We start from the raw sequence: 21,855 nt of genomic DNA, 5'->3' as shown, positions 1-21,855 counted from the left end.
ACAGACAACTATTACATTAACACATGTTTATTCCCATTGTGTGTATAGGAACAAAACAAAAAAAGGAGGGAAAAAAGCAAATTTGACAAATGTCACACAAAACTCCAAAAATGTGCTGGACAAAATTATTGGCACCCTTAACTTAATATGTGTTTGCTCACCCTTTGGAGCAAATAACTGAAATCAATCGCTTCCTATAAGCATCAATAAACTTCTTACACCTCTCATCTGGAATTTTGGACCACTCTTCCTTTGCAAACTGCTCCAGGTCTCTCATATTGGAAGGGCGGCTTTTCCCAACAGCAATTTTAAGATCTCTCCACAGGTGTTCAATAGCATTTAGATCTGGACTATTTGCTGGCCACTTCAAAAAGCACCCAGAAATGGATGGCAACAAAGCGCTGGAGAGTTCTGAAGTATGTTTGGGGTCATTGTCCAGCTGAAAGACCCACGATCTCGGACGCAAACCCAGCTTTCTGACTCTGGGCCCTACATTGCGACCAAAAATCCTTTGGTAATCCTCAGATTTCATGCACAAAACAACCCCAAAACATCTTTGAACCTCCACCATATTTGACTGTAGGAACTGTGTTATTTTCTTTGGAGGCCTCATTCCGTTTTCTGTAAATAGTAGAATGACATAATTTACCAAAAAGCTCTCATCTGTCCACAAGACGATTTCCCAGAAGGATTTTGGCTTACTCAAGTACATTTTGTCAAACTGTAGTCTTGCTTTTTTATGTCTCTGTGTCAGCAGTGGGGTCCTCCTGGGTCTCCTGCCACAGCGTTTAATTTCATGTAAATGTTGACGGATAGTTCGCGCTGACACTGATGCACCCTGAGCTTGCAGGACAGATTTAATTTCTTTGGAACTTGTTTGAGGCTAATTATCCACCATCGGACTATCCTGTGTTGCAACCTTTCATCAATTTTTCTCTTCCGTCCACGTCCAGGGAGATTAGCTACAGTGCCATGGGTTGCAAACTTCTTGATAATGTTGCACATTGTGGACAAAGGAACATCTAGATCTCTGGATACGGAGTTGTAACCTTGAGATTGTTGATATGTTTCCACAATTTTGTTTCTCAAGTCCTCATACAGTCCTCATACAGTTCTCATACAGTTCTCTTCTCTTCTCTTCTCTTCTCTTCTCTTCTCTTCTCTTCTCTTCTCTTCTCTTCTCTTCTCTTCTCTTCTCTTCTCTTCTCTTCTCTTCTCTTCTCTTCTCTTCTCTTCTCTTCTCCTCTTTCTGATGTGCATGCTTAGTGTGGCACACACAGACACACAATGCCATGACCAAGTCAACTTCTCCCCATTTTGTCTGCTTTTAGGTGTGATTTTTTTTATTGCCCACACCTGTGACTTGCCCCAGGTGAATTTAAAGGAGCATCACATGCTTGAAACAATCTTATTTATCCACTATTTTGAAAGGGTTTTGTGTGACATTGTCAAATTTGCTTTTTTCCCTTCTTTTTTTTGCTTTGTTCCAATACAAACTAAGGTTATAAACATGTGTATAGTAAAACATGTGTTAATGCATTACCTTTATGTGGGAAATACTTGATTTTCTGGAAAAAAATTCAGGGGTGTCAACAATTTTGGCCATGACTGTATATACATAAACTGACTTGTAATTAATCTTTTATTAATGAAACTGCTTTATTCAGTCACTATACTGTCACAATCTGAATCTGAAGGTGCTTAAATGTCTGAAATTATACATCGACAGGAAATGTGCTAATTTAAATGTCTTCATTAGCAACTAATATATTTGTATATATATATATAAACGTTTTTGAAATGGATGACTTTGACTAAATAATGAAATAGAGCAACCAATAAAAGCTCAGATGAAAAGTGTGGTTTAAAAAGCATCTTATAGAAACCTCAAGCAGTTGATGATAAAATCAATTTCTGCAAATTTCATGCAAATAATGACTTCATTGAGGATGTATATAACAGGTTTATAGCATAATTAATAGTTTTTATTTTATTGTTTAGATTTTTTCAGTCACAACCTGGTCCACAGATGCCTTTTTCTAAATGTGGAAAAAATACAAATAAATGATGAATTAAGTCTTTGAAAACTTTTGACCAGTAGTGTACATTACATTTTATAAATATATGCTTACATTTACATTTATTCATTTAGCAGACACTTTTTTTTGAGGTAAACAATAGAAGCAATTGAAAGAACATCAGGACAACAAAAAACATAAATGCAGTTAAACTGGTCTCATAGTCTAACTCAGTATACAAAGATAAGATTGTTTTTTGATAGAAAGAGTAGAAAAGAGACAGAAGTCAGAACTGATGGATTGAATTTCCCCTTTAGTGTGTGTTGATAAGAAAAGAATGTAGTGAAATTTCTTTATTGTCATGACAAATATTGTACATTTAAATTTTTAAAGAACACAACTAATATTACCATATTCAATAAACTTCACTTCCTTGAGACTGCATAAGTGTAATCATGTGACAGAGTTCATTAAACTTTAAATGATAATCAGGAAATACTTTCCTGTATGAGAATTAGAGATGTAACATAAAGTGATTATTCACCCCAAAATGAATAGTCTGTCATCATTTACTCAACCACAGGTTGTTTGTCCAGTTTAAATTTCTTTGTTCTGATGAACATGAAGAAAGATATTTGGAAGAATGTCGCTAACCAAGCAGACTTCATCCCCTATGACTCCCATTGTATTTATTTGATGTACTATGGCAGCAAATGGGGAGAGATGAGATCTGTTTGGATACTGAAATTCTTCTAAAAAGCATCCTTTGTGTTTAAATTAGTGTTAGTTTTGGAACAATCTGATGGTTAGTAAATAATGACATTTTTTTATTTTTGGATGATCTATCACTTTAAGTTTTCTCATTATATCAAAACTGTTGTGCGTCACACAGCATCTGTGAGGAGAGGAGAAAGAGGGGGTTGGGCTTTGAGTTTGGAGGGAAGTTGACTGATTGGTTTAAAAGTATTACTGACTCCAACCAATAGTCGACAGACAGACGGGTTTAAATATTGAGAACTGCAAAGCAGAAGCTTCATCTTTCTTTCTCACAGAGGAAGTAAACTACCACAGCAGAAGAAAATGAGCGGCAGAGGCAAAACCGGCGGCAAAGCGAGAGCTAAGGCCAAGACTCGCTCCTCTAGAGCCGGACTCCAGTTCCCCGTGGGCCGCGTCCACAGGCTCCTCCGTAAAGGCAACTATGCTCATCGCGTGGGTGCCGGCGCCCCAGTGTATCTGGCCGCCGTGCTCGAGTATCTGACGGCCGAAATCCTTGAGTTGGCCGGAAACGCTGCTCGTGACAACAAGAAGACTCGCATCATCCCCCGTCACCTGCAGCTGGCGGTGCGCAACGACGAGGAGCTGAACAAACTTCTGGGCAGAGTGACCATCGCTCAGGGCGGCGTTCTGCCCAACATCCAGGCCGTGCTGCTGCCCAAGAAGACCGAGAAGCCCGCCAAGACCAAGTAAACGGGCGACAGTTCGTTTCAAACCAATGGCTCTTTTCAGAGCCACCCACTTCACCGATAAGAGAGCGATGCGATTCCTGTGTCTCCCTGCCGGTTAATTACAGATTAAAACTGCACATTCTGCTTTCAATTCATAAACCTGTATTGGATTATTACTGGTCTGAAGCGACAAACAGAGTCTAATGTTCAGTCAAACAGATGAAGAATAATTGTAGTCTCGAGTCCTGTATAACCGGCTCTCGTAAACAGAAGTTGAGCGCTAGTGTCAGTAAACGTGTTCATGCTGCACTTATGATGCGATGTGAACAAATGTTATTTTGAATTGAAGGCGATAATCTTTTTTATCGTGACGTTGCGTTTGTTGATCTGCAAAAGTGGCAAATTTCTGTTCAGATAAAATGACATAAAATAAAGAAGTCAGAAGAAATATTTATAGTTAAATTTTATTCTGTTTCTTATAAAATCTTAAAAGTCACTCTTCTTTCTCCATTATTTTGTACTCGTCTAGAATAGAAGAGCATGGCGCTAACAACGCCGAGGTCATGGGTTCGATCTCAGGGGATTAAACACTCGGAAAAAAAAAATTATAAGTTAATGTGACGTAAGTCACTGTGGATAAAATCATCTGCTAAATACATAAATGTATATTTACTGATTTACTGAAGACTTTGGAGGGCGGAGATGTGAGGAAAATATAAAAGTGACGTTAGGGTTAGGGTTAGGGTTAGCACCGCCACTAGCACCGCCCTCGCACGCGTGTGTTTCAAATAGGTCCTGTAGGTATATACAAAAATCCTCCGCTGCATTTTGTAATTCATAACATTTGTATCTGTACTCTTGAATATTATGTCTGGAAGAGGTAAAGGCGGAAAGGGACTCGGAAAAGGAGGCGCGAAGCGTCATCGTAAAGTGTTGCGTGATAACATCCAGGGCATCACCAAGCCCGCCATCCGTCGTCTTGCTCGTCGCGGCGGAGTGAAACGTATTTCCGGTCTCATCTATGAGGAGACTCGCGGTGTGTTGAAGGTGTTTCTGGAGAACGTTATCCGTGACGCCGTCACCTACACCGAGCACGCCAAGAGAAAGACCGTCACCGCCATGGACGTCGTGTACGCGCTGAAACGACAGGGACGCACTCTGTACGGCTTCGGAGGTTAAACGCGTTTATTCTGAAGTAAACATTTGACACAAAGGCTCTTTTAAGAGCCAACCACTGTCTCACTCGAAGAGATGAATTTCATGATAAATCAAAATTGACGAGAACTTGAACTTTTAGAACTTGTGTTGCACACTTCTCTTGCTCGAATAAGAAGCACCATCATCATGGCGTAACTTTATAAACGTTCAGCACGTGTAATGTATTGTGAATAACGTGTAATAGCGTGAAATGCTTTCTGAACGAAATCTTTGACGGACTGTGATGACACGATGACGTACTTTCACTTTAAAACAAGACTTATGAAACCCAACGGCTTCTCTAAAAGCCACTTTATCACTCGAGGAGTTTATAACTTCAGAAGTTTTATCATATGAAACGATATGTTGTGAATGTCACGTTTTATTATCCCGGAAGAGTTTTGGAGAAAATCAACTGATGAGATTAATCTGTTGTGTTACACACTTCTGCTGCTCGAAAAAGAAACACAATCATATCAACTATATAAACGTAAACACGCCCAAAGCTTGTGAATAAATCATAAAATAATGAAATACTTTCTGTATGAACTCTTTAAGTGACTTTGATGACATGATGACGTACTTCTTTCACAATGTAGAGTTAATTCAGATATAAAGGTTATTTTTTATCAAATTCGACAAAGAGCGGGAAGTGCAAACAAAGGAAACTGAATCGCTTGTGGGAGGGTCACCTTCTAACATGAGACTGTGGGCGGGAAACGCTTTCATTGGCTCTCTATCCGACCCGTCAAACTATGAACTGACCAATAAACACATTTTATGGGTTTGGCCGACGAAGACACGCAATCAGACAACAGGCTCCGTTACGCTAAACATTTGCATGTGAGAGTGAATAAATACCACAGCGACGAGACTCTTCAACATTCAGCATTTACTCATCTGTGAAGAAGCATCATGCCTGAACCAGCCAAACCCGCGCCCAAGAAGGGCTCTAAGAAGGCCGTCACCAAGACCGCCGTTAAGGGAGGTAAGAAGCGCAGAAAGTCCAGGAAGGAGAGTTACGCCATCTACGTGTACAAAGTGCTCAAGCAGGTCCACCCCGACACCGGCATCTCTTCCAAGGCGATGGGCATCATGAACTCTTTCGTCAACGACATCTTCGAGCGCATCGCCGGTGAGTCGTCTCGTCTCGCGCACTACAACAAGCGCTCCACCATCACGTCGAGAGAGATCCAGACCGCCGTGCGTCTGCTGCTGCCCGGTGAACTCGCCAAACACGCCGTGTCCGAGGGCACCAAAGCCGTCACTAAGTACACCAGCTCCAAGTAAAGCGCCGCTTTCATCCGCCGCACACAAAGGCTCTTTTAAGAGCCACACACTTATTCCACTAAAAGAGATTCTCATGTTTGGAAACATTTACTGTGTTTGTTTATTATGATTTAAATTGACGCGACATACGGCGTTTAAAAAGACAATATATCGTTGCATCATAAAGAAATCATGTTTTAAAGTTAATATAAATGTAAAGGTCTGAGTTTAGTTATTGTTGCACGATTATCGCAGAAGGTGGCGGTATTGTACCGGATATAAACTCAGAAATGAAGAAATCAGAGTTCGGTCTTCAGCTGCTTTAAGACTGAAATACACTACAAGACTTTTGATCAGTTTTCAGTCTGGACTTGTTACAGAAAGTCTGTGTCAGTCTGCAGATTTGATCAGTTTGTGTGTTTTTATCTGAAACTTTAATAAAGTCTGAAAGTGTTTGATGTCTAACATTAGATAAGTCGATATCGATTATCATATCAGGGGGTCTCTCCTCAACCAGCACCAGTGTACCAGATAGTCTTTGTATAACTTTAACATCCTGTCTTGAAAATGTCTGCCCTCTCACCTTTAGGCCTGCACGTATAACACTCTCTTGCCCCTGACAGTCTGAGACTATGTGACCATCAGATCAAGTTAAGGGCTGCGGAGAGGAAGAGGTGCAAGTCTAGAGATCCTGTTGACCTCATTAAGTATCAATATCTTCTCAACTCTTTTGTACTGACCTTGTACTGAGACTGATGTCCTGCCTGTCATTGAAAACTTATGGCAGACAAGAGCTTAGTCTCTGTCATCTGTCCTTATTCTGCTTAACCTCTTCACTTGACACTGTGAACCACCAGATCCTGCTGTCCTCTCTTTCTAAACTGTCCATCTCTAGAACTGCACTCAACTGGTTTGACTCTTTTTTTTAAGTTACAGATCCTTCAATGTATCCTGGAGTGGTTACATATCCAGATCAGCTGACAACTCGAGTTCATCAGGGACTGGTTATTGCCACTCTGCCTTTATCAATAGACAACACCTCCCTGGGTTCAAGTATTAAGGCACAGATGTTCTCATCAGTGGTGGAAAGAGTACTGAAAATATTGTAGTTAGGTAAAATATTTCTTAAGTCACAATACTTTTACTTGATTTCAAGTAGAAGTAATGAAAAATAATGAGACTAAGTATGAATAGCTAAGTAGTTTGCTACAAAGTACTGTATTTGACTATTGTTTTTTCTATTTTGAGCATTATGTAATGGTAAACATGCTCACGTAATAATTCACTGACTGAATGACACTAACATAAAGACAACAAGTGAGACTTATTGAGTGATGAGTAAAACTTGACTGATGCAATATGCAGACCATAAACACATATATCTGTTCTTCAAGTCATCTCTGGTATATACATAAGAATAATGTGTATTTATGATCAACACTGCCTGTACAGCAGTATAGAATTTTATTATTTTATATATTTTCTGTCTCAGTGATAAGAAGCAACTCAACCTCAATAGTAACTTATTTCAAAAGTAACATCATTAGTTTTATGGATGGCAAATAATTAAAGTGATAAAGTGATTGATCAAGAAATGAGGGATTAAAGGGCTTTCACAAACAGCATTACAGGCTACAGGCACAAGGTGGAGCTACACATTACAGTAAGCGCGGTGAACATCATCATTCAAAGTTTTTGGACTTATATATGGATCAAGGCGTTCGGTCAAAATGTTTCAGTATGAACAACCAATAAAAACAATATAATAATAATAAAATGTTTCAGTACGACTGGTAAACTACAACGCCGGACCGCTTACGGCTACCGTAGTCAGTAATAACAAGGGAACTGTGGGCACTCACAGTCCCACACCACTTGTGTGATTATAAAGACCCCAAAATGGCACCTTTCAAGAGACACGCTTACGACGCAGAGTTCAAGCTCAAGGCTGTCGGTCACGCAGTAGAATATGGGAATAGAGCAGCAGTGAGAGAATTCAACATTAATGAATCAATGGTATGGAAGTGGAGGTGATGACCTGCGCCAGCACAGCTCCATCTAGTGGATGCATAACGCAAACCCAGTCAAACGTTTGACTGCAGTAATGTCTATTCAATGCGCCTTATAATCCGGTGCGCCCTATATATGAAAACAGGTTCTAAAATAGGCCATTCATTGAAGGTGCGCCTTATAATCGAGTGCGCCTTATAGTGCGGAAAGCACGGTACCTCAATAACTTTGCGCAAGTTCGAATATGAGTTGTGAAAAGGCTGATATTTCAACATTCTTTGGCAGACAGAGTTTGCAACTCATGCTTTGACTCTTACTCTTGCTTCCCAAACCGAATAGCGGAGAAGCAGGAAGCGACCTGATTGGCTAACAAATCGTACAAATAAATTTAGATCGTTTTTTACTTGTAACGAAATGTAACGAAATTTAATCCTTTATTTTTGAACCACTCAAGTAAAAGTTAAAGTACCACAATTTAATTATACTTAAAAAAGTAGAAAAATTAAAAGATTTACTCAAGTACGAGTAAGTTTACATCTCCAAAGGATTACACATCCCACCACCTCCCTGGCTTCCCTACTGTTCAACCCAATGTCCTCACCATCTCTGCTTGTCTTCTGCACATCTTATCCTGGATGCTTTCATAGAATGCCAATCACAAAAGTTTTTGTTAGTTTTTTTATTTCAGAGAGCCAGTGTGGTCAGACACCAATGACATTTTCTACTTTCTGAGGACTGATTGTCTATGATGATGTTGTGACCCGAAGAGCCCCTGAAGACTCCATCAAAATGTTTTACAGCTGTTTAAAGGTGCAGTTTTTGATATACAGCGGCAAACTAACGTTGTATTATTGATTTGCCTCAAATTGCTCCGTCTTAACACGACGGTGGCCACCACAGTACAGAAAGATGTTGTTCTCATGATGCCACAGGGAAGAGATCATACGGCAAAAACGTAGACTGTAGAAATAGCTGTCTTATGCATTACATACAATGGATATGTTGTTGTTGTAATATTAGCTGTGTGAGGAACAGTTTTATCTGGAACTGCTTTAATATCGTACTCGTCCAGATACCGGGGGAGAGAGGGCGTGTTGGAGCTGAAACTGGAGAGCGAGCGTGAGCGTGTATTACTCAATAATGAATAAACTTACTTTTAATCATTTCAAATCAGATTCGAGAACCAGATCCAACAGTTTTTTTAGCAAAAAGTCAATATTGTTTTGTATGCCTGTATTACAATAGTCAGAGAAATAGGTCCTTAAAATTACTATAAAGCTCTTGAAATGATCATTTTCTGACTGAAAAATTACAGAAGTCACCAAGTGTTATTAAGTCTACATGCACAAGCACTTAAAAGAGTGAACACAACCAATCACATTCACGTTGATAAAGCAAGATATTGTATTTGCATCTATACATGTTTTTTTTCCCTTTTTTATAGAAAAATCAAATGCAATTGCAATGCCAGGTGATTCCTGCCACTTAAGAGGAAGTTTAATTAGAATTGGAATTTAATTTTCTTCATTCAGTACTAAACACAGTAGGGGAACATACAGGGACCTAATGAATTTCTACCTGTACTCACACAATTACATAATTCACTCATTTTAATCATTTTTTACATCATCTCTAAATATTTAAAATGTATGCATGAAGAAAACATTTGAGTAAGTAGTAAGTTAACATTGACGTATTGCTAAACATTGAAATCCATTAGAAAAACACACAGCGTAAGTTAAAGCACTACAGTACAATTAAACTTAAATAACTCTATAATGTTGTGGTCAAATCAGTTGTTTTACAAATTGTTGTTTTAGTTCATTGTGGAATTAGTTATTGCAAAATGTTTTGGCACAATCCTTCCCTAATGCAACGCCTCTGCAAAGTCATTGAATATTGTGCACGTGGCAAATCTGTGCTTACTGAACAGGTGTTGGCTGTGGGTAGGCTTTGTCCCAATCCTGGTTCATCAGAAGGTATTTGTTGTTTCTCTTGAAGGTGGGATTTTAGACGCCCCACCGGCAAATATTAGGATGTCCTCCATAGTGACACCATCAACATTTCCTTCTAAATTTAAATATAAAAATACATATAATGAAACTTTAGATTTTTGTCAATTTTAAATTAAAATCTAAATGAAAAATAATGCAGAGTTATTTTGTTCATAATTTCCAGAGGGGCAATATTTCAGTACGTCTGACTTCATCGTATTAATATAACAGTAGTGAAACAGCACCCAGGTGATCTTTTCTTCAATAGGTGTGCAGTTTCATGTGTTTTAAACAATCAAATAGATATATGATAAATACATCCACCTCCAATAGCCAATCTCTCCAGAATGCAAGAGTTCTATTCTCCAACGTCTTTCTGTTACTTCCGAGAGAGAATCGTCTTGAAAAGGTCCACTAGGTCAGCTGACATCAAAGGAATAAAAGATATGAAGATGTGAAGACTGTCTGGAGTATCTCTGGGTTGGCCACAATCTCTTCCGGGGCATCCTATTATGTCAAGCCGGTTTCTGGACATTCTGTATTATCTCCCTAATGATTCGCAAAAAAATAATTTGCTAGGTTCATTAAATTATTGCTGTCATTAGCGTTTAGATTGAGCAAACGCGCTTCCATCAGACTCCATGTTTTGAAGCGCGGTCATGACGGATTGTGTACGCTGCGCATGTGAGACGCTATAGCAGGCCGTTGCTAAGAAGAAACAGGTTTTTTTAACACTCTCTATTGGCTTACCCTTGTAATGACATAGAAGAGAGTAGATGAACTTGAGAGCGGAGTCTCTTAACTTTACATAGATACCAAACTTGAATGGGTAGTTTTCATAGAGCGGATAGCAGCGAGTTAAGTTTGTAGGCATGTTTCTGACCATTTTTTGTTCGCGATATTAAGGGATCGACTCACAAAAATAAAGTTTTGATATATTTAGGGTAGGAAATTTACAAAATATCTTCATGGAACATGATCTTTACTTAATAAACTAACGATGTTTGGCATAAAATAACAATGTATTTTCGGCTTCTGTCAGAAATATACCCGTGCGACTTACGACTGGTTTTGTGGTCCAGGGTCACATATAAGACTTTTAAATCCAGTAGCAGGAAGGCTAACATTAGGTGATGTTAGATTGCAACACGTTGTCTCTTGCTGTTCCCGTCACCAAGTGTAAATCCGTCAGAAATTGATTCGTGTTCGGGCTCTTGTCCGATCACTCTCTTGCTTTCTTTTCTTTGCTTCCTCCGACAAAACCCTCTTTGGTTTTTGGCTGGATCTGAATGGTCATGTTTTGGTTCGTTTTGTTTTACGGTTAGCTCTGCTGTTGGCTAACTTCTCCCAGGCTATGAGTAAAACGTGATGTATGCCGTAAGGCAGGTGATGCACTTAAAAAAAATGATTTTTTGATGCTGTTCATCAGATGTGGGACTTAGTCATTGTTTTCAAGGCACATGTAAGTCTCAAGTCTTTGCATTCAAAAGAGATATAGAGATACATAGCCCTACTTTGAAACGTATAGCACCTGTCACATTTACAGTCTGATCTGAAGTTCTGTAATCTGTGTAGATCTGCCGTGTATGTTATTTATACATGTTTATGGATGCTCATGTATTCATTCTTGCACGTCTTATCTTTCAAAAATATACTTTAGAAATTAAATGATCTTAAATACAGCTTTTAACATACTGCAAAAATGACCTGTTATGATATTATGTGTAGGTTTCTTGCCTAATACACTGTAAAGAACAACCTATAAAATCTACTCAATAAAATTGAGGTAACAATATGCACTCAAGGAGTATATTCTACCCCATATTTTTGAGTAAAGAGTACCAAAATTTATAAGTTATCCATCCATTTTCTACCACTTATCCGAACTATCTCAGGTCACGGGGAGCCTGCGCCTATCTCAGGAGTCATCGGGCATCAAGGCAGGATACACCCTGGATGGAGTGCCAACCCATCGCAGGGCACACACACTCACTCATTCACTCACACACTCACACCCTACGGACAATTTTTCCAGAGATGCCAATCAACCTACCATGCATGTCTGGACCAGGGGAGCAAACCGGAGTACCCGGAGGAATCACCCAAGGCACGGGGAGAACATGCAAACTCCACACACACACAAGTCGGAAGCGGGAATCGAACCCCAACCCTGGAGGTGTGAGGCGAACGTGCTAACCACTAAGCCACCGTGCCCCCCTTTATAAGAAATAACAAACTAAATTAAATTAATATTAAACTAAGATACAGCAGGTATTGCTCATCTACCTAATTATTATTAAGAGATGGTTGAATTTACTTAAAAACGGTGAAAGGTCAATGCAATAAATGCATTTCAATGAACACTTTATTTTGTAAACACTGAAATCCTCTTACACTCAATTTCTAATAACATAACACATCACTTCTACAAATCACTCCTTACATTTCAAAATAAACATGGACTGCTGACACAAACATTTCATCTTTTAAACATTAAACACTAATGCACAAAAGAGCCCTTCTACATTAAAGTTGAATAACAACTATTGTTCACATTACAAATTCATGAAAATGTTCTATTTAAAAACAAACTAATGTCTTTACTGGATGTCAGAATATACATTAGAAGCAACATTTCCTATACACACAACTATAACATTTTGTCCTTTTAAACAATAAGCAACTATTATCCAATGCATTGTGTTGCTGCAGTGGTTGCAACACAAGATATGTAATGAAAGGCAGATCACATTTAGCTCTGTGGATTGACATGCTATAAGGACACAAAGATGCACTTCATTTTTTTTAAATATTAAACGCTAACTAATGCAAGTACAAAAGAGCCCTTAGACATTCAAATTCAAGTAACACAGAACTATTGCAAACTCATTTAAACAAAATATAAATAGTTTTCGCTGGATGTCAAAATATACATTAATAGCAATATTCTTATTCTTAACATTAATTTAAATTGAGATACAAGTCATTGTTGTAATTCTTGAACATTTTCCATCCAAAAATGTCTTTGTTTGCTAAAGCTAATGTACAGTAAAAAAAGCTTATTCCCTAATCTTACGTTTAAGGGTTTGGACCTTCTTGAGGGGGTTTGCTCCATCAAGTTCCAAAAAAAGCTTTTTGAACATTTCAAAACTGTACTTCAGGTTTCTTGGATACTCTATGTTCAGTGCATATATCATTCCCATCAACAGTATCGATGCTGTGGTTCTGATTCCACACCCGCTCAAAACTTTGCTGCCTTTCATTACTATAGACACATCTGCTGGGTCCTGCTCAGCTGTGGGATTATGCATCAATAGCACTTTCATTTCTTGGTTTGTTTGATTCTGAAGTTCTCCTACCTGTTAAAAATAAAAACAAAATGCATGTCAATTTTCACATTAGTTAAATAAACATTATTCACATATCCTCTTATGTTGTGAGTGCTGTCTCCATTACAAATCCAAGATAGTCACCACCTATATTATCTAATTCTAGACAATCAGAAAAAAACAAGCTAAGTGCACAGCTTTAAACATTATAATGATTTTCAGCAGTTTAATGTAAGAAACCTTTTCAAGAAATTGAACATAATTGGGCGCAAAAGAAAGTAAGAAGATCCACATGAACAGCCATGAATTACAGCTGATACGGCACCTAAAAGGTATTGTTGTGCGACTCGTCAGCACCTCACTGGTGCTGATAACAAAACAGCTGCACCGTTGTGGCGTTATGCCGCAACTGCATTTATAAATGAGAGTCTGTTTGTTGAATGCACCCGACATAATTTCGGCGAGAACCTCGCACAGGCGATTCTAGGTTTTCACTATTAGGGGGCTCAGCCTCCAAAGAGGTTACATACAGTATATATAAACCCACTCCTTAAGCACACACATGACGTTACATTAGGCCCTGTCAGCCTGTGGCGCCGACAAGATAGGGGTATTACACAGAGTCGTAACTTTTTTTAAACCCAAAGAAGAAAATAATGGTAGAGCTAACATTTAAGTTAGTACACATTTGCTTAAATGATGATATTATGAAGTTGAATAAAAACTTACAGGAGGCTCTACAAATCCTGTCATCGAATCTGAAGAGGATGCGTCACGTGATCCCTGATTTCCAGCCGGGGCGTTGATGCATGCGGCCTCCGCAGTGTCATAGCTAATATTTTCGGGTAAATTTTACCTCGTTTTTTTAAGTTCCCATTATTACTCATAAAACATAGGTAGAATTTACCTATTAATATATATTTTATTTTCTTTCTTTTTCACAATTTATTAAGCTACATTTTAATTGATTTTAATGGGTTGTATTTAACACCATCCAGAATCGTTTTTTACAGTGCAGGTGAACGTAGTATAAACAGAATAATCTATTGCAGGGGTGCCTTGTCCTGCTCCTGGAGATCTACTGTCCTGCAGAGCTCATCTCTCAAACACACCTGATTCACCTAATCAAGATCTTCCGGCTTACTTGTAAAACTACAGGCAGGTGTATTTCATTGGGGTTGAAGCTGAACTCTGCAGGATAGTAGATCTCCAGGAGCAGGATTGGGCACCCCTGATCTTTTGTTAATGTGGTTATTTATATCTGCAGTACAAAATATTATTAGACAGATAAAAATTGCTTCAGAACTAGGAGTCATTAGAAATCGGGGAAAATAGTAAGATATTTGAATTAAACTCTAAACATGTACTATAATCCATGACTAAATATATTTATATCAATGCTCAACCAATATCATGACAAAAGCCTAAAACAACAGAAAAATTGATCTTAGAGTACAAATCTTAATGCTACATAATATAATGACATTCTGGAGCAGGGCTCTCCAACCCTGTTCCTGGAGAGCTACCTTCCTGCAGACTGCAGCACCAGCCCTCTCTCTGCACACCTGTCTGTAATTATCAAGCAACCCTGAACATCTTGATTAGATGCTTCAGCTGTGTTTGATTGGGGTTGGAGCTGGATACCCTTCTAGAGGATTGTGTGCTACTAATTTTATAATAGCAGTTTGGGCAGGATCCTTTTCTATACCATGACAATTCATGATTTGTCGGTCTGGTTTCATAGGCCCAGTTGTCAAACTCAATTCCTGGAAGGCTGCAGCTCTGCACAGTTTAGTTCCAACCCTAATGAAATACACCCCATTCATCTAATCACGGTCTTAAGGATTCCTAGAAACTTCCAAGCAGGTGTGGGTTGGAACTGGTTGGCGCAAGCCCTCCAGGAACTGAGCTTGACACATAACATATGGTAGGTGACAGTTATGTTTGCATTTTGTTTCTATATGATGTATTGTCATTACTTTTAAGTTAGATATAACTATATCAATTGTGAGGGGGGAAGTATTTTGTAAAAAAAGTGTTTATAAAATGCTCTATTATTTTTATCAACTTCACACTACACTTTAGGAAGAACCAGTCTGTGATCTCCTAAGATGCATAGATCGAACTCTGGCCATCTGACCATCACCCTACCTCATCTGTAAACAATGTTTCATGCATGATCTGCATACTTTTCATGGCAAATATAATTTTAGTTCCCTACGAGCCTATTAAAAACTTGCATTGAGTTCTCTTATTTGTGACTATACACATGGTGCTTTCAGATATTGTATTAGGCTTAACTGATTTCCTTTTCCAATTCGAAAAGTGCAGAGGCGGACAATCCTGGGGCCAAAGAGTAAAAGTTCTGCCATATTTTTGTTTCACCCATGAACTCAGCAGCTGATTTCACCAGCGGAGGAACCAAAACATTCCTTTCAAGTCTCAAGTCAAATCTCAAGTCCTCAAAGAGTTAATGTTAATGAGATGATTAAGTGAGTAATTTAATGATGATTGAGCATTAGTGATGAACACCTGCTGTAATTGAGATGTTGACGTTTTATTGGTTAAATGATGTCACCATCATGGAGATCAGTGTTTGCTTTTGTTGGACTCTTGACCCTATAGTTACATTTTGCACTGTATCAATTCATGTACTGTTATAAAGCAGAGAGATCAGTTCTGTGAAGTGTGTAACTCACATAACTTATTTCACTTATTTTATATGATAAGTTGATCTAACACTGAAATGTTTACAGGCGAGATATTTCTTTTAGATCATAATCATGTTAATGTTTAGCATAATGAATCCAGTACACTCGGTGTTTAAACAAACTGTTTATCTAAAAGTATCATTGAGAAAGTTCAATAGCAAAAAAGCACATGCTAAATTAAAACTTCTAGACAGACATCAAGAACCAGCATATGAAGCTCAACAATGGTGATGCTCAACAAAATGCTTCAAGATGCAATGCATGAAAAACTCCCATCATGCAATGCAGTATGACTTATAATTGTCACCACTGTTGAGGTTCATATGATAAATGTTCATGTCTAAAAGACTGATCCCAATATTGAAGCTTTATCGTGCCATTGATTTAGAAGGTTTTCATATCCAAATGCAGATCATCAACCTAGAGAGATTTAAACCCGGAATACAAACTATTCTGTTCCTTCAAGATTTGATTCTGCATTGAACAAATGTTTACCATGAAAAAAATATTGTAATTATTTAAGAAGCAAGTATCTTTGAATAAATAAGCCATTTATATAACGCTAGGTTGTGTATTCCTGTACACCTAAATTGCTTTATAACCATAAGTGGGGAGTCTGTGAGAACACCAGTGCGCTCACGACATACCAGCATTCGGTTGAGAGAAGAGACAGAAAAAGACTCACAACCTATTACTGAACGACTCAAGAGCACAACTAAAGCAAACACTGACCACAATTATGGTGAATTTTTTTTTTTTTCAGCTGAAGTCAGTTGTAGTTCTTGTGTTTCTCTTTGTCTTCAGTGATGTTGATTGTTAACGGCAGGTATTCATCACTCAATCATCATTAAATTACTCACTTAATTATCTCATTAACATTAACTCTTTGAGGACTTGAGACTTGCTTGTGACTTGAAAGGAATGTTTTGGTTCCTCCGCTGATGAAATCAGCTGCTGAGTTCATGGGTGAAACAAAAATATGGCAGAACTTTTACTCTTTGGCCCCAGGATTGTCCGCCTCTGTATACTGCACATGTCGAATGTTTGGAGACCTCGTATAGACATCTGGCAGAGATATGGCAGACATCTTATTTATCAACGTTCAAAGCCGATCTACAGACGATGAAAAAATCTTAAGCAGACGTCCTCGCGAGGTACGTGTGCTATCTGGGTAACCTTGGGGTATGGTCCAATTTATCCTTCCACATTTGATTGAAATTTGAATGACCCTTACGCATGTTTTGAAGATGTCCATTTGTAGTCTTGTGCGTTTAAAAAAAAAAAAAGTGTATTATAATAAACTAAAAAACATGTGCGCCTCTGCTTCCTTGTCGAGAGCAATTACACGTCTCTGTCTGCTCCTTGCACCACCGAACCTGTGTTCCATTGTTTATTGGATTCCTTGGGTGCAATTCCCAGGGGGGCGTTGTCGTTACCTAAACCTAGCCAGAGAATAATACCATCCGGTTACAGGAGGATGATGCAATAAAGGCCTCCCAAGAGGGCTGTACTTTAAGGGGCGTAAAAGGAATCTCACCACTTCTATTATTGCCACATTTTAATATAATAACTGGTTTTGTGCCAGAGTACATACATTTACATTTGAAAGTAACAATCATAATCTCATGCTGTATTTTCATGGCAACCAGTGTGTTCCTGAACAGATATGCTGCACATTTCTGCTTTGGTGTTACATCTTTAGACAGACAAAAACAGAGCGAAGTAGTCTTGTCTTCAGTTACAGCGTGAGGCTTACTGGGAAGAGACAGGTGATTTTTTTTAACTTTAAAGGATGTACATATATCGGGTGCACCTAAATATCAAGCTCTGACACCAAGGCAGCTTGCAGCAATTTACAAAACATTACATTTTATGGTATTGAACCCTGTTCAGTTCTATAAACGATTTTTACATGCAGTCACTTTTAACTCTTCCACAGCACACACACAGACACAAAAACGTAATAATAATGTTGTAATGCTAAAAGATGATTTAGGACTGCTTAAGGGTCATTGTCATGAGTTGAATCGCGTAGCCGAGACGGATCTTATCCCATAGCCACTGTGACGGTTTGGGAAGCTCTTGTCAGGCTCCCAGGAACCGACCACCCGGGAGGTGATATGATGGCTGGCAGTGAGGATCCCCCTCCGTGGGGAAAATCGGCTCTGCTGACTTACCTGCCTGGCCATGATGTAGCACAACGCACTGTAGACTGAGAGTGCTGAGGGCTGCTGATTATCCTCGACATTGGTTCTCAAACTACGTCTTTTGTGAGAAACTGGGCTGTAGGAACGGGGCAGGAACCATCTCGGATCTACAAATCAGCAATGGAATGGCTGGGGTCGCCCAATGGTATTCTCGATCTCCCTGGGGTCTTCCCATGGTCTTGAGTCCCGAGACGCCCAAGGGAAGTCGCTGCAGGAAGGGACAGTCCGCTGCACCATGTTGTAAGATTCCAGCAGTAATTCTACGTAGAGTTTGAAGTCTCGAAGTTGATCATGTTTGAAGGCTCCGAAGAACAAAAGGTGAATGAATGCAGCACGCCGTCTCCCTTTTATACCTGGATATCCTGAATTTCTGTAAGGGCATTTGTCTCATTACCTGCATCTGCCCATCACTAATTTCCCCTAATTAGTGTTCCCTTTTAAACCCTTAGCATTCTCTGTCCTATGCGGTTTGTCATACGTCCAACGTATCATTATACGTCTCTGTGTAATCTGTTCTGTTCAGATATTTGGTATGTGGATTATTTCCCTACGAATCGTCTCGTTCCTGTTTTGTCTGTTCGTGTGTTTTGGATTACGGTGTTAAAAAAATGTATCTACTTATTATTTTCCAGTACTATAACTTCATAATTAAAAGGAACAATGGAGACTGTTTTGAAGTGTTTTGTTATTATTGCGGGTGCTGGGTGATATCCTAATCTTCCAAAACTTTCGTTTTGGCCGGTAGTCTCCCGTTTCTTTATTTATCATGGAACCTCTTGTAACATTTGATACCCACACTGTAAAAAATGTTCCGTAATTTTTACGGAAAAATACTGGCAGCTGTGGTTGCCTGTAAAATTCCGTAAAAAATACAGGAAAAGAATGTAAACAGTCTTGCAGTTTAAAACTTCAGGGCACAAACTTCAAACTGTGTATGAACTTAATACATTTGAGTGTTTTATATTAACAACATTTCTTTATACAAAATGAAAACTTGGTCCAAATTACATTTACTTAATTTATTTATAATTCATTATTAAAGTCACTTTTAAACAAAGCATCATGCAAGCATGACATCAGAATATCTTTGCCTGACCGTGACTTGAACACAGACTCCACTCTTCAGCATAGTGGTGACCCACAAAACACTTAATATCAGAAAAGAAAAGAGAAAATACAAATTCCGTAGTTTTTACGGAAAAATACCGGCAGCTGTGGTTGCCAGTAAACTACCGTAAAATTACGGGAACATCCTGTTTTTATTCATCCAATCAATTCACATTAGAAAACATGAGCCACGCCTACTATTCATTTTGGAAACACGACAGAATACTGAAGACGATCATCACTTCTGCTTCACAGGAACTGCAGCCTAACAGTCATGACTTGATGCTTTATTGGTGTATCAAAGTCACCGTTTTTGTGATCAGGGTTTGCTTTAGTTGGGGTCTTTCAGCCGTCATAAATAAGTTTACAGTTTTCTTAGTGCTGTTATGACATTGTTTTATATAAAACATAGTCTTGTAGCACATCAAATGAAAGTGTGATTAGGTATTTACTCTTTATCTGGGATGTTGTTTAATTACTTATTGTATTTTTTGTTCAAAGCGCCTCAATGAATCTACTTTTAAAATTCACATATCCTGGAATTGTCAATCTAAAAAGTTTGCATTTTGTCTTTGACTCAGACATCAAGAATCAGTGTATGAATCTCAACAGTGGTGACTAACAAATGAAAAGCTTACAGCTGCAATGCATGCTGGGAGTCATTGATGAGTTCTGTGCTTTGATGATACCCAGAATGCATTGCGTTTATCTTTAGAGGTTTTTTTTCTGTTGTCACCATTGTTGAGACAAACTGTTATATTCTAGATATCTGCCAGAACATTTATCATGTGTTAGACGTGCTGTTAAAGACATTCAGTATATTAATTAATTTCATTCAATATCATAAATGAGGACAACAAGTAACTTTAAAGCTCTTCCTAAACTCTTGAACATGTACTTTACCACCAACACAAATAATTTATTGCGTTAGCTTTATCTGAGCTTTCCACCCACCTGAGTCAGTGTTTCTCAACTATTTGACAGAATTTGTATTGAGTTTCATTATTATTATAGTCATGATTGAGTTAGTGATGAACATCTGCTTTTTAAAATAAAGAAATATTTGCCCAGAGGAATACAACAACTACAACCTGAAATACAACCCAGCTAACAAAAGTTTGTTATAAGAACGTTCCTTTTAAAATATTCAAAATGTCATTTTTTATGTTTTAAGATCATTCCCAGCTGACAAAAGTAACCATCATGGTGATCAGTGTTTCCTTGAGTTGGGCTCGTGACCCTTGACATTTACTCTTAAACATAGACGTACTTATAAAGTACATTTGTCAAAGAAATTGAAATGATGCTCTGAGCAATGGTGTTGGTTGTTGTCAGTGAGATATCTACCATGTTTACATTTGAATAAATTACGGTCCTGCTGATCTTGAAATTACATTAAAACATCTGGGAGTTTGATTACATTTTTCAGTCTCCAAAGCTTTTTTGAAAAAAAAATACTCCTAATTTAGACACACAGACATGAAGAATCAGTTTATGAATCTCAACAATGGTAAGAATAAACAAAAGAAAACTTCATGCTGTGATGCATGCTGGGTAACATCATAGCACAAAACTAATTAATATTTCCCAGCATGCATTGCGGTTGATCCGCTAATCTGAGTTAGTTGGTTGTTTCTCACCATTGCTGAGATTCATACATTGATTCTTGATATCTGTGTGATTCTAAAATGTTGTTTGATAAAAATACATCCGTTTTTCACAAATCTTTCAAGATATCTAAAAACAGTCAAGTTTCCTGATTTTACAATGTCCTTTCAGGATCTTTAGCATAGCACTCAACCTAAATGAGTACTGAATCAAGCTATAACATCACAGAGGTTTCACCAATACCATTAGGTTAGGTTCATATTTGCTCCGCCATGACAAGTGCACTTCATAAGAACCCAATTTCAGCAGTTCAAACATACGTTTGCTCAGGGGTCAAGACCCCAACTCAAGGAAACACTGATCATCATGATGGTAACATTCTTAAAACACAAAACATTTTTTACGTATTCAAACATGTGAAAAACCTCTAAGGAACGTTCTTATAACAAATGTTTGTTAGCTGGGTTGTATTTCAGGCTGTTTTTCAGGTTGTAGTTGTTATGTTTCTCTGGGTAAATACTTTTAATGTAGTTTTTGTTGAACTTTTCTGCAGTGATGCTGTTTGTTAACAGCAGATGTTCATCACTAATAACTCAATCATCACTACAATAATATTAAAAATCATTAGAAATTCTGTCAAACTGGAGCACAGAAAGGTGATGGTTTTGGGATAAATCTGGGCCAGAATTGAAATGAACTGTTGTTTATATTTGGTTTAGTTCTGCTTTAATTGTTTTGATGTTTGACATGTGGCATAGCTTTGGCATGCCTTTGGCCCAAATCTGGCAAACAGGAGCGGACCGCACAAGTGCCATCATTCCACGCCATATGTGGGCCAGATGAGTAAAGTATGGGGAGTAAGGTGTGGGCCAGATTTGGGCCGCAAAAATTTGCTATCTGGGTATATATTATTAAAAACCATACAACTTTAGGCTATACAAACTATACGCAAAGCCTTTC

At 38.3% G+C, this 21,855-nt stretch overlaps 4 protein-coding genes across 4 annotated transcripts in view; 3 read left to right on the top strand and 1 right to left on the bottom strand.

Moving 5' to 3' along the window:
* LOC130421317 (uncharacterized) overlaps window positions 1–5,233 on the top strand; it is a 792,526-nt gene extending 787,293 nt beyond the window's left edge. Inside the window, exon 4 of the mRNA XM_056749137.1 lies at window positions 4,330–5,233. Coding sequence (XP_056605115.1) covers window positions 4,330–4,642 — 313 coding nt within the window. The 3' untranslated portion in view covers window positions 4,643–5,233. The remainder of the gene's footprint in view (window positions 1–4,329) is intronic.
* The window catches only part of LOC130421320 (uncharacterized), a 503,144-nt gene that overhangs the window by 4,596 nt on the left and 476,693 nt on the right, over window positions 1–21,855 (bottom strand). The window contains exon 3 of the mRNA XM_056749141.1: window positions 19,471–19,484. Coding sequence (XP_056605119.1) covers window positions 19,471–19,484 — 14 coding nt within the window. The remainder of the gene's footprint in view (window positions 1–19,470; window positions 19,485–21,855) is intronic.
* Window positions 3,099–3,485, top strand: LOC130421335 (histone H2A-like). Its single transcript, XM_056749165.1, has one exon. The coding sequence runs from the start codon at window positions 3,099–3,101 to the stop codon at window positions 3,483–3,485; it is 387 nt and encodes a 128-aa protein (XP_056605143.1).
* Window positions 5,405–7,531, top strand: LOC130421352 (histone H2B-like). The gene has a single exon (XM_056749183.1). It carries the CDS (start codon window positions 5,576–5,578, stop codon window positions 5,948–5,950), a length of 375 nt encoding a protein of 124 aa, XP_056605161.1. The 5' UTR covers window positions 5,405–5,575; the 3' UTR covers window positions 5,951–7,531.

Source organism: Triplophysa dalaica, chromosome 5 (genome assembly GCF_015846415.1).
Source record: "Triplophysa dalaica isolate WHDGS20190420 chromosome 5, ASM1584641v1, whole genome shotgun sequence".
Taxonomy (NCBI): Eukaryota; Metazoa; Chordata; class Actinopteri; order Cypriniformes; family Nemacheilidae; genus Triplophysa; species Triplophysa dalaica.
The sequence above is the reverse complement of the archived record's forward strand: the minus strand, read 5'-3'. Positions and strand labels throughout refer to the sequence as shown.